Source organism: Nelumbo nucifera, chromosome 3, assembly GCF_055504915.1.
Source record: "Nelumbo nucifera cultivar China Antique chromosome 3, China Antique-T2T, whole genome shotgun sequence".
Taxonomy (NCBI): domain Eukaryota; kingdom Viridiplantae; phylum Streptophyta; class Magnoliopsida; order Proteales; family Nelumbonaceae; genus Nelumbo; species Nelumbo nucifera.
In genome coordinates, this window is record NC_142651.1 from 36,915,184 (window position 1) to 36,942,845 (window position 27,662).

A 27,662-nucleotide genomic window follows, 5' to 3' on the forward strand; every position below is an offset into this window, starting at 1 on the left:
TAAATTAAGCACAACAACCGAAAAAATAGAGGATGGATTCTTTACAGAACTCGTCGTCGGCCACCGCAGCTGGGAATGGCGGGATCACCCAAACAAGTGATCCAGATGATCCAAAGCAGAACCTCAACCAGGTCATCAACTCCATACAAAAGACTCTTGGTCTTCTGCACCAGCTTTACCTCACTGTCTCCTCCTTCAACTTGGCCTCTCAACTCCCTCTTCTCCAACGCCTGTGCGTTACTGTCTGCAGTCTTTCTTAACCTAAAATTGAAATAGTTTATTTTATCCTCATTAATCAATCATCAATATTTCTTTTCCCGGTTGGAGAGCACTGGCGTTGTCCCGCAGAACATGATTACGAGCTTTTATTGATTTTAGGGTTTAACCTTGCAGGAATGCTGTCGTTTCTGAGCTTGACACAATGCAAAAATTGGCGGAAAATTGCAACATTCAGGTTCCAATGGAAGTCGTTAAGTGAGTCTTCTGATTCTTCACCGTTTCGTGTTCTTTGGAGGCTGCGTTTTTTTATTTCCCCCAATAACTAATTCTTCTTTATTTAACATTCTTGCCTATCTAAATTTCTGGGGTTTTAGTTTGATCGACGATGGGAAGAATCCGGACGAATTCACGAGAGACGTTATCAACGGATGCATCGCCCGGAATCAAATAACCAAAGGCAAAACCGATGCGTTCAAGGTAATACTCTGACGGAGTTTATGTTCATAGCGTCGGCAAAGCTCATTGTTCCCTTATTTTTATATGTTAAAGGAAGTTGTCAATGGAGTTACCTGCGAACTTGACTTTTGACATGTTCATCTGTTAAACTTGTTGGGCTTATTCCTTACATTGTAACAGTGGATGGTTTGGATTTGTATTTTGGTAAGCGCAGGATATAATCCTGTACTTCCAAATATGATTGTTAATTCGATAATTAGACAAGCAGTTCTTATGGCCCAAAAGAATGAACTATGAAGAGTCACACATTGGATTAGTAGCCACTTTCTAAGGATTTATACCAATTTATTCAAGAGGTCTATCATTTCAGTGTATTAGGGGCACGTAGCATGTGAATGCTGGAGATTCAGTATCCGATATGTGTGATTCTAAGCAATTCTTGTAGTCTGGAATTTGTTGAGGTGTTCTAGTTTTCATGAGAGAGTGTTGTTTCTATGGTTTGCCATCGGGTAAGAATATTCCGACCCATGTTTGAAAGGTTGGTTTGAGTGTTTCTTTATGGTAGCTGTCAAATTAAACATTTGTACAACTGCCTTCTTGGTATCTATTTAACCTGTTAAGTTGCAAGAATTGCCATTCTAGTCTGGAAGTATTCTAGTTTTCGTGAGAGAGTGTTGTTTCCATGGTTTGTCATTGGGTAAGATATTTTGACCCGTGCTTGAAGGGTCAGTTTGGGTGTTTCTTTGTGGTAGATGTCCAATTAAACATTTGTACAACTGCCTTATTGACTTCTTCTTGATTTCTATTTAATCAACTAAGTTACATAGGGCAGCCCAATACATCAGGCTCCCGCCAATGCGGGGTCGGGGAGGGACAGATGTAAATTACATGTCTTTGTAAATTAAGTTACAAAGATTGCCATTCTAGTCTGGAATTTGTTGAGGTGTTCTAGTTTTCATGAGAGAGTGTTGTTTCTATGGTTTGTAATTGGGTAAGAATATTTAGACCCATGTTTGAAGGGCCAGTTTGGGTGTTTCTTTGTGGTAGATGTCAAATTAAACATTTGTACAACTGCCTTCTTGATTTCTGTTTAACCAGTTAAGTTACATGTCTTTGTAAAGTGGGTAACGTGAGGTAGAATGGTGGAGAAATAGTTCTGTCCTTTCCTATATACTGGAACATTTACAATGATTATATTCATAAAAAATCATTTTACAATAATTATTCATTTCAGATATTACTACCCAATGTTGGTCACAGCTATCTGGGGTTGGGTGAGGTGGGCTGGATGTGGACCTAAGATTTGTTTTTTGTTTTGTTTTTTCTTGTTTTTTTTTGGGGGCACAACTGGCCACTCTCGGACTTGAACCTGTGTTCTCTTGCTTGTCAACATGAGGTTTTACCATCAGACCAGGCAATGATCCCTTCCAATTCTTACCTTCTTAGGGATAAAGCCTGTCATGGGATGGAATCATGTAATTGCCTCATATGTAGAAAATCAAATGAGTAATAGGTTGATATTTGTGTATGTGTAATAGGTTAGACATGAAGTCATATGAAGGGACCTAAGAATAGCTCCAATAGGTGATAAAATGAGGGGTAAAAGACTTAATCCTCCCCTGAGGTTTAATATAAGTACTTATACCTTGCCTTTGGTTTCTGATGTGACTTAAATGTCCCCTATCAGAATATGGTACTGGTATATTTGACAGAATCAATGAAAAGGCCTTTTTGTCATTCATTATTTAAAATTTTAAAGAAAGACACCAAAACAAAGAAAGCTGTCAAACTATAACCCAAGGGAAGAAACGGGATAGCCTGACAGTAGTTGGGTGAGGCTATCACGTATATAAATTATTGCCAGCTGGTCTTTCCTGTTGGACCACTCAACAAATGAGAGTTCGGAGTCCGGATTGTCCATTCAGAGTACAATGGACTTTTTTGTTTATATGTTTGGAATAGACATTATAAGTGGACTGGAGGGAAGTGGCCACAAGACATATAGAGCCGTCTTGAAAACATGCTTTAGTTCATTCAGAGTCCGGATTGTTCATTCAGAGTACAATGGACTTTTTTGTTTATACGTCTTGAAAACATGCTTTAGTTCTCCCCGCCCTTTTTGTAATAACAGTTAGTGATAAACCAAATCATCAAGAAAAAGTGGATCCGGACAGATTTCTGGTTTCTGATTTGGTATTATTTGTCACACACCTCTTTTCTAACAGAATACAAGATCACGTTTGAGATAAGCTAACAAAGATGATTAATGAGTTGAGGAATTTGTATTCCATGTGCTTTAAAATGTACAAAATTCAAAAATTTAAAATACAGACTTAAATACATTATACATGTTTAAAATACAACAAGAGATGAGATAACTTTATTTGCTAGGAAGTCGCCCAAGAGGTTTGGTGGTGCTACCTTCTCTGTCAAATGGGTTGGTAGATAAACCTTACCGTAACAGTTTCTGGCAGATCCAAATCATACCTTAAACGCTACTATGGACCATACGGTCAGTCAGGAAGACTCCTGGCTGTTTGGTTTACAAATTAAAACTAGATATATTTGAAATTTTGCTTCGAACAAGCTATTAGCCTATAATCTATAATAACCTGATGGTGCCATAGGAATGACAGGAGGTTGGTTTTATAGCAGGCAAAGGGGCAATAAAAGATGAAATTGGATTTTTAAAAAAGTTAAACTGCACATGATGTCACATGCATTTTTATCAGGATTGTTGGGAGGTGATAAAAGATGATCTTTGTGAGGTTTTTAATGAGTTCGTAGAGAAGCATATAGTTAGTCGAGGCATTAATTCCACATTCTTGGCTCTAGTTCCAAAGAAAGTTGATTCTCTCCATCCTAAAGATTTTAGGCCAATTAGTTTGGTGACTAGTATTTATAAAATCCTGGCCAAGGTCTTGTCTTTAAGGATTAAAGAAATCCTCCCCTCCAGTATTAGTCAGGCTCAAGGGGCTTTCATCCAAGGGCATCAGATAATTGATCAGATTCTGATTGCCAATGAATGTGTGGAAGAGACGAAGAGGTCCAAGCAGAGAGGCTTTGTTTGTAAGCTTGATCTGGAGAAAGCCTATGATTTGGTGGATTGGCAGTTCCTACTAGAGGTTTTGAGGAAGTGTGGGTTTGGGGAAAGATGGTGTAGTTGGATGATTGGTTGTGTTAGCTCTTGTCACTATTCCATCCTAGTAAACGGGCTGGTGAGGGATTTTTTTCCAGCTAGTAGGGGAATCAGACAAGGGGACCCACTTTCACCCTTCCTCTTTACCTTGGTAGCTGATGTGTTTAGTTGAATTATCACTAGGGCTGATAGGGAAAATGTGATAAGGGGTTGGAGAGTAGGCACAAACCGAATTCCAGTCACTCACCTTCAGTTTGCAGATGACTTGATGATCTTCTGTGAGGGAGGTTTCGGTGAGAAGGTGGAAAATTTGAAAGAATTGATTACAGTTTTTGAAGGAGTCTCTAATTTGAAAATCAATCTAGGAAAAAGCTGCATAGCCAGAGTAAATTTAGTTTTTGAGGAGGTTGAGGCGATTGCAGGCTGTCTTGAGTGCTCCATTTCCTCCTAGCCTTTGTCTTACTTAGGGCTTCTGTTGGGAGCAAACCCTAGGGAGAGTAGGTTCTGGACCCCAGTCTTGGAGAAGTTAGAAAAGAGACTAGCTGTTTGGAAGAAAAATTATCTCTTTGGGTGGGAGGGTCACTTTGATAAAAGCTACCCTCATGAATCTACCTACTTATTATCTCTCTGTCTTTAGGATACCATCTAGGGAAGCGAAGAAGTTGGAAAAATTGATGAGAGATTTTCTGTGGGAACTAGAGAAGGTAAAAAAGACCATTTAATTAAGTGGGGGGTTGTGGGTAGAATCAAAGAGGAGGGAGGATTAGGGCTTGGGAATGTGCTTAAAAAGAACTCACCTTTGTTAGGGAAGTGGTTGTGGAGATGGCCTTTGGAGCGGGATAGACTCTGGCATGAAGTAGTGAAGAGTATTCATGGATGTTCAGAGAGTGGTTGGGATGCTATTGCATCAAGGAGGGCTAGCCTAGCCACACCTTGGAAAGCAATTCACAAAGTTCTTCTGCAGTTCCTTAGCTGTGTCAGGTATGATGCTTGTTCAGGTAATTCTATTCAGTTTTGGGAGGACATTTGGGTTGGAGATCTCCCTTTGAAAGACCTTTTTCTTTCATTGTACTCTGTTTCCTTGTATAAAAATGAGGTGATCTCAAAATTCCTTCTGTCGAATTTATCCTTAACAACTTTGTCTTGGGATTTTGGTTTCCGTAGAGGATTAAGGGATGAGGAAATTGAGTGTTTGTCTACTCTTCTATGTCTCCTTGATAAGGTTTGGTTGGATCCCTCGAAACCTGATAAAAGGATTTGGGCCATTCACCCAAAGGGTCTTTTTCTTGTGGTTCCTTTTTCAAGTTCCTCTGCCAATCTCCTTCTCATCAGAGTTTCCCTTTCAAAGAAGTTTGGTGTAGGCCGGTCCCCCCCAAGGTTATGGCTTTGTGTTGGGAAGTGTGGCATGGTAAAGTAAACACGATGGACAACCTACAAAAGAGAAGACCCGTCCTTTGTATTTCACCAAACTGGTGCATTCTTTGCAGATCTCATGGTGAGGATTGTAATCATCTATTTTTATCTTGTAGTGTCACTGCAGAGCTCTGGGCTTGGCTTCTATCTTTGTTTGGGTCTAGTTGGGATATGCCAGCAGAAGTAACCTCAATCTTTAACCCTTTTTCTTCTCTTGGCCCCATAAAAGAGGAAGGAAAATGTGGAGATGCTCACGAGCAGCATTGTTATGGACAGTATGGGAAGAAAGGAATGCCAGAATCTTCCAAGAAAAAGGAAGAAGCAGTCAAACCTTAAAGGACTGCATTTTGTCCGGGTCTTTACATTGGTTAAAGACTCTAGAATTATTTAACCATTTTACTTTTGCTGATTGTTGGAAGGATTGGAAGTTGGTAGCAAGCTGTTCCTCCTACAAGGGGAGGGCACTGACTAGTTGGGTCCCCCCTCTTGGTTCTTTGAAGCTGAATTTTGATGGGAGTAGCCAGGGTAACCCGGGTCCCTCTAGGATGGGAGGTGTATTGAGGAATGAGGCTGGAGAGGTTGTCTTAATCTACTCTGGCCCTTTAGGAGTTGGGAACTCTATCCAGGCAGAACTGCTAGCTGCAATACAAGGAATACTTCTTGCAAAAGAAGTGGGCGTGGAGCAGCTTCTGATTGAAGGAGACTCTAAGACAGTGGTGGACTGGTTAAATAATGTCACTTGGGGCTACAAAAATGAGTTAAAGAAATTCAAATGGCTGACAAGAAATATGTCTATAACAGTACAATGGGTTGGGAGATCAGCTAATGCTTTTGCTGATGTCTTGGCAAAACAAGGGATAAATATTTAAACATTGTTCTGGGCACAATTGTAACTATTGTTTTAATTTCAACATTCATGTTTTCTCTGTTGTAGTTTGTGTATTTGCTGTTTGGAGAGGCTGCTCCTCGCGCCTCTAAGGGGATCTTCTTGTATCTATTCATTATTTTAATGGAATTGATGTTATTTATCAAAAAAAAAAAGGATCTGGATGGAGTACTAACTACCAAGGGAGGGTACTGCAGAGGTTTTTGTCTGATGGCATCACCCAATAGAGGAGGCTTTAGTTCAATTTGAAAAGAGAGGGGATGTTTCAGTATTTACTATTCAGGAGAAACCTCAAGGGAGGTTTAAATCTTTTACCCTAAAATGAGAGAAAGTAGACTAAGATGGTATATTCACTTGCATAGAAGACCAGCAACACCTGTTAGAAGAAGTAGTCTGTTACAACTTAAGGGGCCAGAAGAGCTAGGGGGCAGACTGGAAAGGGCTTGGGTGGAAGTAGTAGTAAGAAATGATTTAAATACCCACAATTTAATGATGGATATGGCACTGAATGGTGAAACAGGATTCAGGTTAGACATCACAATTTTTATCGAAGACTTGATCTTTTTGAACTCTGGGATTTCCTTTTTTCTTTTCATTTTGGTTTGGACACAGGATGGGAAGATCATTTCTGTACTCTTGGAGCTCTTCAGTTCTGGAATTCTGGTGACTCCATTTGAACAGAGTTACTGACTTTACGATACATGTTTTGTCTTATGTTTTTATTAGGCTTATCACAGTTGGAGGATGACTATTAGGTCTTGGTGAGATGGATAAGGGAGGGGAAGGAAGGATCCTGGTCACTCCAGTACTTTATTGGAGGGTTTAGATTTTGGCATCTAAAGTTAATCTTGTTCAAAACTTCAAATTCACTGCAAGATATACTAGATTTTTAGATGGTATCTTAGTTAAGGGGAAGTGCTGGGAGAACTGGGGTGTATCAAGGTTCTAATCTCTCTTAGATAATCTTCTATACTTTAACATTTATTTTCTATTTCATTTCATCTGTCTGGCCTTACTTGGCCAGTAGAGTTAACATCTTGAGCACTCTGCTGCTTCAGAATCTAAACCAGGAAAGACTTTACTTTTCAAACTCCCCTTCTTTAGTTTTCTTCACCATCTTACTAGGCCTGATACCCAAAAGTCCCCCTCTTAAACTTGTGAAGGCTTTTTAAACTTGAATGGTGTGAATATTCTTTTTTTACTTTTGAATCGTCTAACAGCATTAGACATCTTTACCAACCTCTGCCCATCCTATGGGAGATGATTGGGAATTTTTTTTCGGAATTGAAGGGAAGGGAAGTTACTGCGAGGTGAGAGAAATTAGGAGTGTGTCTAATGAACATGTTACAATTTCTGGAGGTGAATGTGAAATGGGGAGGGGGGACAAGAGATGATGGGATGGGGCATAGTGATCAACTGGTTGAGTTTATGGAAAAGTTAGGGTGTAAAATACAAGAGCCTGATGATATTAAAGTGTATTTGAGAAAGAATAAGGAGGGAGGTAAGGTTAGAAAAAGGAAGTTGAATGAAGTGGAAAGATTGGAAAAAGCTGTAGGAGATAAGGAGTTTAGTGGAAGAAAGGGAAAGGTGGGGGGTAACAAGTAGGAGAAGCTTGGGAAAGGGTTAGTTTTTGCAAAGAGGAATGAAGATTGTAAGTTGGAAGGTTAGAGATTTAGGGAGGGCAAGGAAAGAGCCATTATAAAAGAGATGCTTAGGAAGGAGAAGCCAGATATTGTTTTAATTCAAGAATCTAAGGTGATGGAATTTGATAGAAAATGGCTAGGAGTATTTGGAAATTCAGAGGATGGAGTTGGGCTGTGTGTCCTTCGTGTGGGGGGCTTTGGGTAGTATTGTGACAATGAGGTGGTAATTGGAATGGAGGAGTTGGTGGGAAAATTTTTAGTCTCAATTAAGTTTAAACGAGTTTTAGATGGATGTGAGTGGGTTTGTCAAATATCTATGGACCTAATGGGTACCAGGAAAGAAATAAGCTTTGGAAAGAATTGGAAGATATCAGGGGACTATGGGATGGGCCGTGGTGTATAGGAGGGATTTTAATGTGATAAGGTTCCTAGAAGAAGCTAACAATCTGAGACGGAGAATAAATTTGAGCATGAGGAGATTTAATCAAGTCATTGGTGCTTTTGGGCTGACGGAACTACCTCTTTCTTGTAATAACTTGGTTCAGTCTACAAGCTAACCCAATCTGCTTCAAACTGGATAAATTTTTATTCAATGTTGACTAAAGCCTAGTTCTAGAGCCTTGCCAAGAGTGACCTAGGATCATTGGCCAATTTCTATTTCTGAGGAAGACTTGGATGGTACTGGTTCAACTTCATTCAAGTTTGAGAATATGTGGTTTTGTTCCAGTGGATTTAAAGAGAGTTAAAGTCTGCTGGGAGGAGAGGGGAGGAATGAGGTTCCATTGGAAATTAAAAGAGCTTAAAGGCAAGATCAAAGAATGAAATGTACAACAGTTTGGTAGGATTGAGGAACAAAAGCAAATTCTGTTTGCTAAAATTGAAGAGTTGGATGAAAAGGATGTGTCAGGTACGATGGAGAAAAGTGATAGGAATGAAAGATGGCTATTGAGGAAGGAGTTGGAGGATTTATTATTGAAAGAGGAAATGAGTTGGAGGCAGGAATCAAGGGGCAAGTGGATCAAGGAAGGAAATAGGAACACTGAATTTTTTCATGCATTGGCAATGGAGGAGAAAGTAGAAATTTATGTCAAAGTTGGAGGTGAATGGGCTCAACGTTAGCCAACAGAGTGAGATTGCCAAGTCTTTGTGGAGCACTTGAAATCATTCTTTAGAAAGCCTTTGAATGATAGGTTTGGAGTAAGGAGGGAAGATATTGAACCATTCTTTAGAAAGCCTTTTTTTCTCCTTTTTTTTCTCATACACCCTTTGATTAGACGAGGGACATGTTAAGTAAGCACGTGACTGGGAGGAGGGATGAGTTGATAGACGAGATAAAGCGTCTATTTTCTTCAACCCCGAACCCTTCCTCTCGATCGAACAGATCAGGCGCAAAAAAGTCTCAAGACTCGCAGTCTCGAGGCTCTCTACAGTGGGTCCCTTCCAACCTGGCGAACCGTTTCTCACCAGATAGGCGCAACCCGAGATACCTGAAGCCCAGTGATGAGAACAGAACAGGGCTTGAAGATTGGTTGAGTGAACAAAACAGCAATGACGATTCTGATAGAGACGAAACGCCAAGTCTGGGAAGTTTGTCTTCGAAAAGCAACAAGGATCTTCTTGAAACAGAAAGTTTGTATACAGAGTTGTTGTTTTTAGAGGAAGAGATTGAAGAGGCAGGTGGCGGAAAGACTAGGAATGGTGAAGAAATTGGTTCTAAAGCTGTGAAAACTCCTCCTCCCTTCGTCGAGGGAGCTGACCCTGAGTCTAATGAATTACAGGATGTTGGTGGAGAGGGACAAGAATCGGCCGTGAGGATGGATGCGGGTATTCCAGTGTTGGAAACACAGAGAAAGGTTTTCCAAGTGGGTAGGTTGTCAGGAAGTGATTCTTTCACCATGTCTACTTCACAACCTTGTCCAAAAAGGGGAACGACTTTAAAACCATTTGCCGACTGTCAGCAAGTCATTTCCAGTGATTCTAGTCCTACCCCCGTTTTTTCAGGTATGGGTGTCAATTCTGTTTTAGGTACTGACTTGTTTGCTATGCCTGTAACAGATATCCCAGTTTCCCATCCAGGAGTTTCTGATGCAAGAGAGAGGGTGATAGTGGAAGGAGGAGAGAGGGTGTTGGAAGGAAGTAGTAAGGGGGAGGCGGATAGAATTTGGGAGATGATCTGTACAATGATGGAGGAACAAAATAAAAAGGAAGGACTCGTAGAAAGATGCTGTAGCCAAAATAAGTGTGTGAAGGTAAAATTCTTTCTCAAACATTGGCTGGAAAGGATGGAGAAATTGGGAAGGGGGGGGGGAAGAGGAACAAATAAGAAAAAAAGATCTAAAGTGGAAAGGCTAATTTCAGACATTGAGGGGGATTTAGATTTCAGTGGTAGAGGGGATAGGAGGAAGGGCCTAAAATGAGGAGAATATGGCCTCTTATTGGGTTCCTTTGCTATTTTGTATCGATGAAAATTATTAGTTGGAATGTAAGAGGGTTAGGGAGTGCAAGGAAGAGAAGGGCGATCAAAGACCTACTCCGAAGGGAAAAACCTGATATTGTGTTGTTATAAGAATCCAAACTGATGGAATTAAATGGGAGATGGGTTAGGAGTTTTTGGAGGTCTAGAGGTTTAGGTTGGAGCTCGTCTCCTTCTTGGGGAGCCTCGGGGGGGATTGTAACACTGTGGAGGGAGGATGTGGTGGAAGAATTGATAGGCAGATTCTCGGTTTCCATTAAGTGCAAGAATGTAGAAAATGGGTGTGTATGGGTCTTAACCAATGTTTATGGCCCTAATTCCTATAGAGAGAGGAATGAGATGTGGGAGGAACTATATGCAATCAAGGGGCTATGGGATGGTCCTTGGTGCTTGGGCGGGGATTTTAACGTCATTAGATTCTCTAATGAAACCAGTAATCCCCAACAGGTAATCTCAACAAGCATGAGGAAATTTAATGGTTTTATTGAAGATTGTGAACTGAAGGAAATACCTCTGTTGCAAGCCAGTTACACATGGTCCAACCTTCAGGAAACCCATTTGTGTTCGAAGTTGGATAGATTCCTTTTTAACCTTGCCTGGGAGAATAGTTTGGAAAACTTGGTTGCTAGGGCATTACCCAGGGTCACCTCCGATCACTGTCCTATCCAAATAGGAACTGAGTCTTTTCTTGTAGGACCCAAACCTTTTAGATTCGAAAATATGTGGCTTACCCATCCAGATTTTGTGAAAAAAGTGAAGGAGTGGTGGGGTGAGGAGGAGAGGGGGGTAAGATGGAAGGGGATCAAGTTCCATAAGAAATTAAAAAGGGTGAGAGCTAAAATAAAAGAGTGGAATAGAGATCAGTTTGGTAGAATCGAGGAGCAAAAAATGGGCCTAATCTCTCGAATAGAGAATTTTGATGTAAAGGAATCTCACAATGGGCTGACCGAGGAGGACAGAGTGCTAAGGAGACAATTAAAGGAGTTGGAAGAAGTGTTGTTGAGGGAAGAAATCAGTTGGAGACAAAAATCTAGACACAAGTGGATTAAGGAAGGCGATGGGAACACTAGATTCTTCCATGATTTGGCAAATGGGAGACGAAGAAAGAATTTTGTTGACCAAGCTAGAGATAGGAGAGGAGGTGATTACCAACCAGGATGGCATAGCTAGAAAATTTGTGGACCACTTCAAATCGATTTATAGAAGGCCTTTGAGTGAGAGAACAATCATGGGAAGGGTGGATTGGCCAAGAATTGATGAAGAAGTGGCAAGGTGGCTGGAAAGGGATTTCGAGGAAGAAGAGATTAAGAAAGTTGTCTTTCTAATGGATAGATCCAAGGCTCCGGGTCCAAATGGCTTTACAATGGGTTTTTATCAAGACTGTTGGGAGGTGTTGAAAGAGGATCTAGCTGAAGTCTTTAAGGTTTGCAGACAATCACACTATAAGCCCTGGAATTAATGCCACCTTTTTGGCCTTGATACCTAAAAAGAATGATGCCAACCACCCAAAAGATTATAGGCTTATTAGTCTGGTGACAAGCATCTATAAAATTCTGGCTAAAGTGCTCTCATTAAGGATCAAAATAGTCCTCCCTACCATCATTAGTGAAACTCAAGGGGCTTTTATTCAAGGGCGACAAATAACATATCAGATTTTAATTGCGAATGAGTGTGTGGAGGAAATGAAAAGGTCTAGTAGGAAAGGATTCATTTGTAAATTGGATCTTGAAAAGGCCTATGATTTGGTGGACTGGGAGTTTCTATTAGAGGTTATGCCAAATGGTGGATTTGGGGACAAGTGGTGTAGTTGGATCTTTGGGTGTATCAGTACTTGTCACTACTCTATTCTGGTAAATGGTACGGTGAGGGATTTTTTTCCAGCTTGCAGGGGTGTCAGGCAAGGGGATCCACTTTCACCCTTCCTTTTTACCTTAGTAGCTGATGTGATTAGTAGGATCATTACTAAGGTTGACAGCGAAGATGCCATTAGGGGTTGGAGAATAGGGAGACACCAAGTCCCCGTCACCCACCTTCAGTTTGCAGACGACCTAATGATTTTTTGTGAAGGAGGTCTTAGTGAAAAGGTAGCAAACCTGAAGGAGCTAATAAAAGGATTTGAAAGTGTTTCTAATTTGAGAATAAATCTGGAAAAGAGTTGCGTAGCAGGTATAAATTTGGAGGTAGGGGAGGTCGCGGCTATTGCGGAGTGTCTTGAATGTTCCACCTCTGCTTGGCCTATGTCATATTTAGGGCTTCCTTTAGGGGCAAATCCTAGGGAGAGTAGATTTTGGACCCCAATGTTAGAAAAGTTTGAGAAGAGATTAGTCTCATGGAAAAGGAACTATATCTCTTTAGGAGGAAGAATTACCCTAATAAGAGCTACCTTGGCTAACTTACCTACCTATTATTTGTCTGTCTTTGGGATACCAGTTAGGGAAGCTAGGAAGCTGGAGAAGTTGATGAGAGACTTCTTATGGGAGCCGGGACAAGAGAGAAAGGATCATTTGGTTAATTGGGAAATTGTCTGCAGAAGTAAAGAAGAGGGGGGTTTGGGAATTGGGAGGGTAACTAGAAGAATCAAGCTCTGTTAGGAAAATGGTTGTGGAGATGGCCTTTGGAAAGAGAGAGATTGTGGCATGAGGTGGTGGGAAGCATTCATGGGAGGTCAGAGAATGGATGGGATGCTGGTGTATCGAGGCAAGCTAACCTAGCAACACCTTGGAAGGCTATTCACAACACCCTTCCTCAATTCCTCAATTTTATCAGGTATGAAGTTTGTTCTGGCAACTCTCTCTCTTTTTGGGAGGATATTTGGGTAGGAGACTCACTGTTAAAGGATTTGTTCCCTTCGCTTTTTTCTATTTCTCTGTACAAAAAAGAGGTGGTCTCAAAATTTGTCTCACCTTTGGGAACACCCTTGGATCCTACTTGGGATTTTGGGTTTCGTAGAGGACTTGGGGATGCTGAAATTGAGTCTCTTTCTTTGTTGCTTGGGTGTCTTAATCAGGTTTGTTCGGATCCCTCCAAGCCAGATAAGAGGGTTTGGACTCCTAGACCCAATGGAACCTTCACTTGTGCTTCTTTTTTCAAGTCCATCTCTCAACTTCCTACTCACCAACCCTTTCTGTCAAAAGAAATTTGGTGTAAGCCAGTTCCCCCAAAAATTATGGCTTTTTGTTGGGAAGTTTTCCATGGGAAAGTAAACACTTTAGACAACCTACAAAAGAGGAGGCCTTTTCTCTGTATTTCTCCTAATTGGTGTATCCTCTGTGGAGCTCACGACGAGGATTGTTACCATTTATTATTATCTTGTCCCTTTTCTGCAGACCTTTGGGCTTGGCTACTTTCATTGTTTGGGGGTAGTTGGAGTCTACCAGCAGAAGTTCACATGCTCTTCAACCATTTTACCTTTTATTGGCCTACAAAAATAGGGAGAATTATGTGGAGATGTGCTCGTGCTGCCTTGACTTGGACTCTTTGGGAAGAAAGGAATCTCAGAATTTTTCAAGATAAGGAAAGGAACAACCAAGATTTGAAAGACTGTGTGTTAAACAAGGCAATACATTGGCTGAAGACCTTGGAAATCTTTCATCAATTCTCCTTTAATGACATTTGGAGAAATTGGTCAGCAGTAGCAAGGTGTTCATCTTTAAAGGCCAAATCAATTACAAACTGGTCTCCTCCACCCGAAGGCTCAATTAAGTTGAACTTTGACGGAAGTAGCATGGGTAATCCAGGATTATCTGGAGTGGGGGGTGCTTTGAGAAATGAGAAGGGAGAGATTTTGTTGCTCTACTCAGGTCCTTTGGGAATTGGGAATTCCATCAGGGCAGAACTTTTAGCTGTTGTACAAGGGGTCCAATTTGCAAACCAGCTGGGGGTACAACACCTAATAATCGAGGGGGATTCCAAAGTGGTGGTGGGTTGGTTAAAAAATTCTGAAGAGGCTATGTGGCGATACAAGAATGAAATGAAGAAATTTAGTTGGTTGACAAGGAATATGTTGGTCACTGTACAGTGGGTGGGGAGATCAGCAAATACCTTGTCATATGTGTTAGCTAAGCAAGGGGTAAATAGGGAAGAATTATTTTGGGCTCAGTTGTGATTCTTGTTTTTCTTTCCTAGTTTACTTGTAAGTTTCAAGGAGGGGCTGTAGCTCGCGCCTCTCGTTGGGATGATGTATGAACTCACTCTAATTTGCTTATGAATCAATAAACTTATTATTATTCATCAAAAAAAAAAAATAAATTGCTGATTGTTTTGAGATCATTTGTGCCATTGTTGGTAGAGGGTCTGGAGAGATAGAAACTGGCTATAGATTGCCAAGAGATAGAGGCTGCTGTTTTTTACCCAAAACCCTAGCGGACTAGAGAGTTTTCTAGTTACAGGTCAAGGATACAGTGTGAGAGTGGCTCTTAGGGTTTGGAAGGTCATTTTTGATCCCTAGAAGAGGGCGGTTGAAGTTGGAGAGTGTTTGGAGAGCTCTGGCAGCGGCTGCTGTTCTTCCATTTCTCCCAAGTAGCCGAGTGCAGTGAAACCCTAATTTTTCGGGCCTACTAGTGCGGGACTGATTACAGTTAGGTCCATAGGAACTAAAATCATTGTGTTTGGATTTTCGTTTGGTTAATGGTCGTGGGTGGTTTGTGCTTGGAAATGTATTTGGAGAGAATTAATACTTGTGAGCTACTCTGAAGAAAAAGACCTAATAGGTGCCCATCCCCCCACTAGTGCTCCCTTTGCAAAGTTAGTGGTGAAAATTGCTATCACTTGTTAATCTCTTGCCCTTTTTCTTCTTCAATTTGGGAATGGTTCTTTCTTTCGTTGGCTGCAGATGGAACCCTCCGGCTAATCTACAAAGCTTGTTTGCTCCTTTCGTAAGCTGGTCAAAGAAGAGGTGAAGAATGCTTTGGAGATCCACAAGGACAGTGGCGTGTTGGACAATTTGGGAAGAGAGAAACCAACACATATTTCTTGGGAAAGAACGAAGCAGGGAAGCTATTACCATCAAGGTGGTCCACTAGGTGAAGTCATTTGATCTATTCAAGGATGTTTCTGGGGGTGAGGTGATGAGTAACTAGAGAGAGGTAATTAATTCTTTCCCCTTTGGGGAGGTGGTTAGGCCTGTTTGGTCCCCTCCCCTTAGAGGTTTGCTAAGTTCAATTTGGTGGTAGTAGTGAAGGCAACCTGGGTCCATTTGGCATTGGAGGAGTGTTTATGAATGAGGAGGTAAATGTTATTGCATTCTATACAGGTGCAATTGGAGTTGGGGACTCTTTAAGGGCTGAGATTTTGGCGGTTATGGAAGGGATTCAAAAGACTAAGGAGCTGAACATAAAGAAATTGCTAATTAAAGGTGATTCAAAGCTTGTAATAAGCTAGTTACAAAAAGAAGAGGCTGGATGGTGGTTCTATATATGAGAAGGGGAAAGCCATTATACTGTTACAAGGAATAGAAGTGACTTGTAATTGGTTATAAAGAGATGCAAATGCCTTTGTTGATACGCTTGCTAAACAAGGGGTGTGAAGGAATATTTTGGGTTGTGTTGTAATTTCAAAAGTTGGGAAGGGCTAAGAGAGATTATCCCTTCCCCTTCTTTCTCTTTTGTTGTACTAATTTTCTTCTTAATTAATGAAATTGATTCTATTATTGATTAAAAAGGTTACTCTTTAAATTCTTTAATGGTTTTCCTTGCAAATTCCTCGCCTCCTATGTAACTTAAACCCAAAATTTTGTTTATCTCCAACTCTTTGTTTACAACCATTTCTAAATCTATTTATTTTTCAATTAAATGAGTTTCATCAATTGTCACCTCTTCATCACTTGAGTAGCAGTTCTTACTCCTCCCCTTCATCGTTGCTTCAAGCTTTTCCTGCAAGGGTCTCATTCTATACTTCCTTTTCCTTTTACACATCCTTGAACCTAAACCTGTTAGGCAAATTTTTCTGTCTCACCTTTCTTGGATTCATTCAAATTGAACTCCCCCTATTAATGCTTCCAACACCCTCCTCAGCTTTCTTACAATCTTCTACTGAAACTACTACCTCATCACCCTCCCTTTCAGGCTCTAGCTGCTCACCAAACTCCCTAAGCCCTTCTTTTGAACTGCTACTAATAGTTCCCCCATCTAATTCTTTTATCTTATCAACTTCAAACCTTGGTTTCATTTCTCGCCTTCTTGCACCACTAAAGGTGATGCTTCCTTTAAAATGCCACACCCTTCTTCCTCAATTCTCCCTACTAGCAAATCCGTTCCCCCTTTTTTTGAAGAGTAATAAAAAAGATTTATAAATAAGAAAAAAGGTTACAAAGTAGGGTGACAAGATGGCACCACACAATACAAAGCGGCTAAAGACCAACAAAAGCAAGAATGATTGTTACAAGTCTAAAATTCAAACACATTCCAAAAGATCTCCCTCCAATCTGATCTGCTACATTGTTCAAACTCAGGAACCATAGAGCTCAAACCGAAATATAACGCCTGATAAAGCCACCAACACCTTGATAGCTTTGGACAATGCCCTCTGAAGACCGTCAGCAACCAATTCCAACCACTTCCCATTGTCCTGACCCCCAAATTTCTTCCTTTAGGTTTGTCTTGACAGACTCCAATTTTGTTTCCTGCGAAAGAACTTCCTGGTCTGTAACGCCTGAATAAGCTCTTGAATACTAATCTCCCTTTTTTCCTCCTCTAACAATTCCCTTTCCTCATTCTTAAACCCCACCCTGATCATAGTTTTCAAGGCGCCAAGGTGAAACTAGGTGATAGGGGAGTGCCTTGTCGCCTAGGTGCCTAGGCGATGGGTTTTTTAAAATAAAAAAAATATAAATCCTAGGGTAGAGTCCTAGGTTTCATAGTAATGAGTAGTGATCTTTAACTAATAATCACCATAATTCTCAAGAAATAAGTATAAAGTATAAACCCCATATCAATAGATACAAAGTGAACATATTTATGAGTAGAAAAATAAGAAAGGAAAGAAGCACACAAAACATAAGGGCTGAGCCCTTGTTTTGGTCCTAGGAAGAAGAAATCCTATTGATTGTTCTTGTGTGTCAATTGGATACAATCTTCAAGTTATTTTTTTTGCATATCAATTCAGGTTTTAAAGTCCTAAAGGGTTTGAGACTATGTAACTGACTTGTGTCTCGATTGAATCCAAACATATAAGAAAATAACAAAAAGAAACTAGTATAAGCATAACAATATTAATACTACTAACCCACAATATGAATAATTTAGTCTAATAATATCTACTGTGTGGTGTCTTACATATAAGTATGTAGGTGTCTTTGGGGTTTTTGCCTCATTTTTTTGGCACCAAAGTAATAAAAGTGGCATTTACACTTGGGGAAATCTCCCCTGCGGAAAAACTCATTAAAGATGTCCAACATGTCTGAATTGTCTAATTTCAAAAAATCCCAACATTCTCAATAGAAAGCCATTGAAAAAACATCCAGACCAGGGGCTTTGGATCTCTCCATCGAGAAAATTGCTTTCTTGATCTCTTCCGATGAGAAATTCCTTTCTAAAAATGTACTTGTTCCTCTATCAATCTGTCCCAATCCAAATCTGTCAGCTGTCTAACTTGTACTAACCTCAGTTGGATCTGAATATAGAGCCTTAAAATGATTATGTACAGCATATACAACCTTATATTCCTTTAGGTTCCATAAGTTAATTCATTTTAGTTACTTACTTTTATTTTCTTTTTAAACATCATATTTTCTTCTACCAAATATCCAAATTATTATTAGGGCCCTCAACTTTCTTAGGACTCTCTTATTCTTTCTACATCAAGCTGGTTCTGGTGAATAGCCCTAATACATGCCAATATGATACATTGAAGGAGCCTTTCTGGTGAATAGCCTTTATTATTTTCCTTTCTAATGCTTGCTGTGATTGTTGATGGCTTCTAGTCTGTTATAACTTTTTGTATTGGTTTATACAGAGTCTACGCAAGCATCTTTTGGAGGAGCTTGAGCAAGCATTTCCTGAGGAAGTTGAAGCTTATAGGGAGATACGTGCAACTTCTGCTGCTGTAAGTTACATGAAACTAATAAGTGTCTATTTTCCTTGGAATGGCTTTATCACAGATTTTCAGTTTCTCTAAACATTGTGCTATGTTTTATAGTAAAAATACAGGGCCTAAGAATGTATTTCTTTGAGTGGTAATGATCAAGATTCATTTATAAAGCAGCATGAAAAAGGGAAATAAAAAGAAACAAACTATTACATGAAGATCATGCATGGGAAATTTTTACTAGAATCTCTCCTTGTGAAGGTTATGTTTTAATTGCCCATGAGAGATATTACTCAAGATTGATTTTATTTTTACGTTCATCATGAAAACCTCAGAAAGTATACTTATTTTTCCATAAGAATTGGGTATTCATGGAATTCCTGATGACAGAATTTCTTTAAAATGTCTTGCCACTATGATCAAGCAAGGACTTACGTTATTCAATCTTCTAGTCAACTGTAGTTGAATTCATTTCATCGTCATTTAAAGGTTACAATGACAGGTATCTTCAACCCTTAATTTCGAATAGTATATGCACCATAAGATGAACAACATTCTAAAAGTAGGGAGTGCAATTAAAGTGGAGCTGAGGTGCATGGAGTAGGGGTGAATCAGTAATCATGGTCTGGGCCCACTGTGCACCTGGTATAAGGGGCTTAACCTAGGCCTGGGTATATTGGCCAGGGCCAGGCTTCTGGGACTACAAACTTATTTATTAAATATATGGTATATCTGATATATCTAGTATATGTTATTTTAAACTAATTGTACTTAATAAGTACATAGAAGCATTTTTAGCAAAAAGTGTGTATAAACACCTAGTATTTTTTTTATTTATTGTTAAGGAGAGAATTTCAGATCTTAAAGCTTGAACAAATGAATCAAAATAAACCTTTTCTTGCAAAATGAAATTAAGGATTGCAATAGCATAATCTAGTGTTGCCATCTGCAGCATGTGCCATAAAACAAAGAAAAAAACTGTGCAGTTTTGCATGTCAGCTACAGCTGTGTAGCATGATGCTATGGCAGCTTGTTGTAGTTGTGCAGCATGACACCAAAAAAGAAAAATATGTTGTTGATACCAAATCTTGAATTCCAAAAAATGACATGACAGGAAGAAGGAAAAAATACATATGCTTGAGGAGCTTTGGTGCAAGTTGAAGCCTTTAAGGCTCTAATGGAGCAATGGGCCTTCACTAAGATGTATTTGGTCATTCAAACAGGGTGCTAGTTAGAGTGGTTTCTGTGAGCTAAACTTGGTGTCTACTTACAAAACCCAGGGGGCCAGGACCACAAGGGATGAATTGGGGGAGGTCAAGTATCCCAAAATCAAATACCTGGTAAGCATTTATACCCTAATCTACAGATACCTTTCCTGTTGGAGAGCACATTGAGCCCAACTAGAGTAGGTCCAGCCAATATGTTAAGCATGTGAACCATCATCACTACTCTGTTTTTCTCTGTTTTTATGTTCAAAGATAGGTCATAAAATGGGTTGCATCTGGAACAGACCCCTATATCTGGGTCCAGATCGTAATTAGCATGTCTCTTCCAGTGTTTTAAAAGGCGTGGGAGGCATACGCCTGGAGGCGCACCTCCAGGTGAGGTTCCCCCAAAACACCCTGAGGCGCCGACACCTCTGAGGCGTATGCCTCATACACTTTTTTCATGAGGCATGCGCCTCATGCACACCTCATGCTTCTAGGTAGTGGAATGCCTTGCATCACACCTCTGTGTTTTAAAACATTGGTCCCTACTACCTTGGGGATGGAATGGAGTGGGTGATGCCAAAATCCTCCCCTGATCCATACCTGGATCTAGCTAGTTTGAGCCATCACAAAGGTCCCCATTCCGAAATAAGCCAGACCAAAATCTGGACTGGCTACAGATCCACCATGCATACATTTCCTTGTAGGCCTGACCCACGAACTGCTTTAATGCATGTGGATGGGCATGGACCCACCCTTATGATCTGAATCTGTTTTCCCATATGGATGTGAATATGAATTTGGTTGGATCAGCAATGGATCCTACTTGGCTCATGTGCCATTCAGATCTTGTATCCTGCTCTTGAGATTCATATTCCAGCCATTTCAACCATACAACTTAGATCCTGGCGAGATTGCAATAGTTTTGTGCAATTAACTTAATCCAGATCCACTTGTGATGATATTTGGATTCGCGTAACCATTTCCATGCTCAACCCATTTAGAAAATGGATCCAAACCCTGCAAATATTGGTTTGTAGATTTTTTTGATAGGATCATAGGAAACGATACTTTCATTGAAGATAATTAAACCACAAATACAACTTCAACCACCCAATTACAGGCTGCTGACCCCACTGGTATACTCTTGAGTTACAGCACTGCCCAAAAAAAGTTCTCTCTAACAGTCCCTTGCTTTGCCAACATGTCAGCTAACTGTTAGCCGACCTTCTAACTCATTTGAAAGAGGCTCCTATCTCCCTTGCTAGCCAATGTATTTCCCTCCAAAACTGTCTATATACCTAGACTCCCAAACTTTGTGACTGCATCCACCCAATTACCAGCTTAGAATCCCCTTCTACCTCAACTTGATGAAGACCCATCTGGTTAGCTAGCTTTAAGCCTTGTAGTAGAGCCAACACTTACACTTTCAGTGAATCTCCCACTCCTATTGGCCCAGAGAACATAGCAATTAGTCTGCCCTCTGCATCTCTTAGAACTCCACCTATTCCAGAAGGACTTGGGTTGCCTAAAGAGCTTCCATCAAAGTTCAACTTTAGCCTTTGGACAGTAGGAGTCCAAGTATCCTGAGATCGCCTTTAAAGAAGCAGAATTTGCCACTACACTCCAACGTCTTAAGATGTCATCAACTAAGAAGTCCTTGAAAAGAGCTAATGTTTTCAGCCAATATAAAATTTTGATGGTTATTCCATCAATGATTTCTTCCTTAGATTTTCCAACATCTCTAAATATCCTGTTGTTTCTTTCATCCCAAATTGACTAGAGGGTAGCTGCCCTTGTGGCTCTCCACATTAATTTACCCTTCTTCTTCGGATGCCTAAAGAAACATGGATCGAAAAGGTCCACCACATCTTGGGTAGGGTCCCACTTCCAGCAAAAGAGAGAAGAGAACCAATCCCAAATATAAGATACAAAGGGATAGGAGATAAATAAGTGTGTAGTTCTCTCATCACAACCCAGACAATGTGACCTTCTTTGAAGCACATCCAAGGTGTTGATTTTTTGGAATACCACCTCCCAGCAAAAAGCCCTTATTTTTTGGGGCATTGGGCTACACCAAACATTCTTTGTTGGGAAAATTCCTAACAAGTTACTAGACTGAGTCACTGAAGAAGGGTATTGTAAAAGGAGGAATCTTTCTTTACTGAGTCACTGAAGAAGGGTATTGGAAGGAGAGAAGGAAAAATGCTGTAAATAGCTTTCCAAGGCGAAGACTGAGTAGCCCTTGGGTTGAGACCAGCATCCCATCTATTAACTGCCAATCCATGGATACTCACAATTACTCTACGCCAAAGCCTATCCTGTTCCAAAGGCTCTTTTGACTTTTTTTCCCCTTTTTTTTGTTTAGTAAAGAGCTCTTTTGACTTTTACCACCAAGAAGTCAGAAAATGATGTCGCAACCACTTCCACTATTAGCATGGTAATTGCAACTAATATGCTCTAAGACATAGGCATCTTCTCCTCACTGGCTTGCTTGGAATGGTGCTTAGCTGCAGCTGTCTTGTTTTCTCGAGGGAGGGAGCCATTCAAATTACATAATCTAGAACATCAAGGCGATCTTAAAGTGGTTAAGCAAAGAAGGGTTGAGAAATTCAGTGTTGCCTAGGCACACATGCGAGGCACATTTTAGGGTATGTGCCTTGTGGCCCTTGCCTAGGTCCTAGGTGCAACACTTTCAAATGGCGTGTGCCTAGTTTGCCTAGGCGTGCGCCTGGTGCGCCTTGCACTTCAGCCCAGGCATACACCTTTTGAAAATCTGTGCATTTTTCTATTTGTGTTTTTATGTTTAGTATCTGGGCTAGGGGTGGAGCCCTTTTACCCCCGACCAAACTCCTCGAGGCAAAGTCCAAACAAGCCCATATCAAGGTCTTAAATTCTTAATCCTTATAAAAAAGGTTTTATAACTCTAAGTGTTTTAAAAATATCTTCTATTAGGATGGATGAATGAGCAACATTCGCAAATATGGGGTTCTTTTCGCTCCAGATCGCTTGATTCGCTCACTCATTGAAGCTCTAAAAACCCCATATTTGCTAATGTTGCTCATTCATTCACTCGAGGGGCTTGGTAGAAAGGCAGTTCGTAGAATCAGGAATGTATAATGTTTAACATCACATTTTCTATTTGAATAATGCAATTGGGAAAAAAAAAATAAAGGGAGTAAGAGTTTACATGGTTGAATATGTTTTATATGTTATGCTTGATTTTGTTTTAAATTTTCATTTTAAATATGTTTTACATGTTATGTTTATGTATTTTAATTTGAGATAATAGGTTTTTTAAAACGTTTACTTTAAAGTTTAAGTTTATATTTTTATTTTGTAATGTGTTTAATATTTTTAACATTTTGCATTTTTTGCATTTTTGTGCCTTGCTTCAAAAAGGCGTGCACCTCACCTTGCGCCTTGCTGTCTCATGTGCAAAATGGCCATTGTGCTCTTTTTTACACATTTCACTTTTAAAACACTAGGGAAATTTGGATCTAGGTTTTGCTCGAGTTTTATAAATTGGGGATTGATATTCATTTATGGGCTGTGTAAATGGGACCCACCGTAAAAAAGGTGATTCAGGTATTTCACGATCTACCAGATCACAATATAGGGTCGTAACTGAATGATTAATATACAGTGTCAATATGTGGTTCATGCTGTGTCAAGTTGGTTTGCTGATGCCTTCGACTTGTGTGTAATCTGTCCCAATACAATTGACTTAAAAATTGAGTTGAAATTGCTGTGTTTTCATTAATCAGTATGACATAGACTTGGGTGGCTTTCGGTAGCGCTGAATTGGCCACTGAATGTTGAAAAAGTTGATTTTCAGTTGTCGGTGGTTGTCTGCAGCTCCGAATCGAGCCACCGAATACTGAATTTTATTCAGAATTATTCAGAGGGTGAGCTACCTCCGAGTGCATTTGGAGGTAGCACACGGACATTTTCTTCCAGCAGTGCCCGTTAGATATTTTGAAAAACCTAAAACTACCCCTGCATTTTAAAGCTTCTCTCCCCAAACCAAAGCCCCTTTTTTCTCTTTTCGTTATTGCTCTCCCATTATGTGTGTGTGTGAATCTAACAAAAAAAAACTAATTTATGCATTTGACAAATAACAGGGGAGGGTGGGGGGGTTTGATGTATCGGACCTTGGCCTTGTCAAAAAATGGTTTGAAAAACTCTATTCCATTGGTTTTTTGCAATTTAGATTGAAACTTTTCATTGAAGAGATTGGTATAATCCAGTGGAGTCTATGCTTGATAGGCTGCATTTTTGTTTTGAATGTAGAAAAATGCTTTCTAAATGTATTGGGACAGCTGTTTTTTTTTTTCCTACTATGCTGAATGAATCACAAATGAATTAATCAGATAAATGTATTGAGATTGCCTTTTCTTTCGTTTCCTTCTATTTTATATTATTTTTTAATGATATTATATGATATTTTCTATATTTTAACTTTTTATTACTATTATTTTATAAATCTCTTTTATTTCTTACATTTTTATTATATTTATAATAAATTTTTAGTGTTTTACCTTTCTATATTATTTCGCTTTTTATAGATCTCTTTATTATTATTTTATGTTCATTTTGTATTACTTTTAATAATACTATATGATCACTTTTATAGTTTTAACTTTTTATTACCATTATTATTTTCTTTTTCTTCATTTTTATTATGTTTATAATATTTTTTTACTAATTTATCATTTTTAACATCATTAGATTTTATATTTTATTATTTTTATAATGTTTTTTGATAATTTCATACTATTTTAATAATTTTCATTTACTTTTATTTAAATAACAGCTTAAGGGGTAAATTTGTAAAATGAAAACTTTTTAGACGTCACAACATTCAGATTACCGAACAACACTATATTCAGATGTCTACAAAAGCATAAAAGCAAATTTTCCACTGAATGCTTTCAGAGTTTTTTTTTTTTTTTTGCTTTTCAGACATAAGATTTACCTAATGCCACCTTAGTCATAGCACCTAATGTTGGAAGTCTAGAATTTTGAAACCGAAAAATTAGTCTCATAAATTCCCATATTAAGTAATGTATACTAAAGAAAAGGTGTTGGGGACTTGGGGTTTCTGATGGGAATTGATTATAGATTGGATTATTATGTACCAATCAAAAGAACAAAAATGGATTACTAACCATGCATAGATTGTGAATAAATGGGAATTTTATTAAAATGACAGAGTAAGTGAAGATTAAACCAGTAGACGATCCTTTTTCATTGTTGCTTAACAGCCACTACTAAACCAATGTTTTAAATCCCAATCAGAAGGTTGAACCGTATTTTCCCTTGGATGGACGGGTCTTTGGTTCAGTCATATGGAACAATGGGTCATGGATGAAGCTTTGATGTCACGGCAATGAAGAGTTAAAGCCAGTAACTTGGTGAACAGGTTGAATGGGTCAAAGGTTCATTGGTTAAATCATATGGAACAATGGGTGAACCAATGATGTCACAGCAATGAAGAGTTAATAAAAAGCCAGTAACCTGGTGGACAGGTTAAATGGGTCAAAGGTTCAACCATCCAGGTTGATGGGTTGTTGATCAAGTCTACTGGTTTCTGGATATTTTATGTTACTTTTACATGAACTTACTGAAGTGGTCAAGGTCCATGTTTATGACCATGCTTCAGCCATTTTGGAGTAAAGTTCATGCATCTCATCCAAAAGGGGAGAGGTGGTCCCTAAGATTTATGTTCATGTGGACAGAAAACACCTTAAAGATAACCTAGTTTTTTCTCTTTAACTTCTCTCTCTCTCTCTCTCACGCACATACTGGTAGACCGTTATTGAGAAAAAGAATCAGCATAGTGCTTTTTGTATACAGAATCATCATAGTGCTTTATGCCTTTAACTTGTATAATTTACTAGTTAGGCAATTGCAGAGGCTAAGTAAAGGAATTTTTGATTTGCAAATTTGTTGTACAAATATGCACAAGTTCAAAAGCACACAGATGAGCTCTCCGAATGTGCTTTTGATGAGTTTCACAAACTTGGTGCATCAGTCTTGCTTCCTATGCATCCTTTGGTCACTTGATATTGGCATGTTCATGATTATTATGGCATAAAATTGGACATCAAGTAACAGCATTCAGATTGTCTGGATGTGCGCATTAGCATTTATTTTCCTTAAGTTACTTGGGCAGCAAAATGGGCCTTGCACTTGAGTTAGTGATACAACATGAAAATTATGCATTTACTTCATTAATATGCTAGGCTCAAAATATCAGAACGTATCAATATATGATATGCATCAATTTTGACCTCACGGTTACGCTCAATCTTGAGTTTTGAAATTGTTTGTGTTAAATATTATTACATGATAATTGATAAGACACATCTACTGACTAAGCATCAGACCAAAAAAAAAAGAAAAACTATCAATTTTATAATTGTATAATTATTTTATTTTATAATATAATCATTTATATAAATAAACAATAATAATTCTATTTTTCTATTATTTTATTTATACAAAATACCAAAAATGAAGAAAATATCAATTTTGATGTAAAATGTTGTTGGATCAATGGATTTGGTAAATCATTATAGAAATCATTTAAGACAAATAAATTGTTTTTTGTAATTTTCAAAATTTCCATGTTTTGGAGAAAATGCATGAATTTATAACCACAAATCTATTTACGAAAAAAAATACTAATCACCATATTTTTCCACAATTAAAACCCCAAAAACACACATCAATTGGAATAATTAAATGAATACTATATTCTTCTTCTTCCTTTCTTTCTTTTGATTTTTCAAGGAGTGAAAGGATTGTTTGTGTTTCCAACATAGCATAAGATACAAAATGGCAATGGAGCGGGTTTGGGGCCATACTCCTTGTCCCCGACTGCAACTAATCCCTGTTCCCGACCCCGATCCTGGTTGGGGATAAAAATGAACTTCCATCCTAGGTTCAAAATATCGATACATCCGATACGCCGGTAGTGGCGTATCGGGTGAATCGATACTGCATTTTTATATGTTTTTTTTTATTTTTTTTACAACCGGTTCAGGGGGGCTGGTTTAGGTCTCCATCCCCTGAACCGGTCAGACCCCCGATACGCCCACTGTAGGGGCATATCGGAGGGGTCCTGGAATGATACGTATCGGCCTGTATCGACTGATACGTGTCGATACTTTGAACCTTGGACCAGAATCTCTGAAATTTTTAAATTAAAATTATTTTTAGAAAATAGATTTACTTAAAATAAGAGAAATTTATTAAAATATAAAAATCTTTTAAATATATTTTGATATATATATATATATAATATGAATAATATTGTATATGTATATATTTAGTATATATAATCAGGGTCTGGGCAGGATGGGGAATGCACTCCCCATCCCCGACCCGGTGTGGACGGGAAAAGTGCCATCCATATGTCCAATTCACTATGCCATATTCTCCTCTGTATATCGATATGATACGCTCTGTATTCAGTCTATCATGTCGATATTTTGAACCTTTTGAACCTTGTTAATATTGCTGTTATTGACTGTTGTTAATCTTGCATCCTTGGTTTTTACCATGCCATATGCCCCTCTGGATATCGTTACGATACACCATGTATTGAGTGTATCACGTCAATATTTTGAACCTTGTTAATATTGTTGTTGTTGACTGTTGTGTAGTCTTGTATCATTGGTTTTTCATCTCCTGGTGTCTCATGCAGGAATCGAAGAGGCTTGCACAAGCGCAAAGTATCTTACCAAATGGGGATGTGAAGGTCAAGACAGAACATTAAGAGGCCAAGTTGGTGATAATTCCAGATCTCTTATTATTCATTCATCATTTTTGTAATTTAACAAATTATTTGTATCATAGATATTTTGTTGCAGCCTATTTTATCATCTGTAGCAGCACTGAGTTTGAGTGATTCTGATCCAAATATATTAGAATGTCACATCAGTTCCCAGCTTCAAATCTGAAAACATTAGAATGTTGATTGATATCCTGGGTAGTTGGAATAAACTGGAAAAATTGAGTTTAGTTTAAGTTGATATCAAATGTTGGGAAATGCCACTTTACATGCTCAAGTCTCAGTTGCTTGAGGCATATGACTGACGTCAAATTGTCTCCTACATGTTGGCTCTTATGCATGTCCATGTATTATACCCCAACTAATTCCCCTTAATTTGTTAAGATGCAATCCAGAGTGGCA

The 27,662-nt window shown here is 38.9% G+C and overlaps 1 protein-coding gene across 1 annotated transcript; it reads left to right on the plus strand.

Annotated features, from left to right (window-relative positions):
• LOC104593484 (mediator of RNA polymerase II transcription subunit 10b-like) lies at positions 1-27,564 on the plus strand. Its single transcript, XM_010253355.2, has 5 exons — positions 1-232; positions 394-474; positions 594-696; positions 18,180-18,269; positions 27,174-27,564. Exons 1-5 carry the CDS (start codon positions 33-35, stop codon positions 27,243-27,245), a joined length of 546 nt encoding a protein of 181 aa, XP_010251657.1. The 5' UTR covers positions 1-32; the 3' UTR covers positions 27,246-27,564.
• The last annotated feature ends 98 nt before the right edge of the window (positions 27,565-27,662 follow it).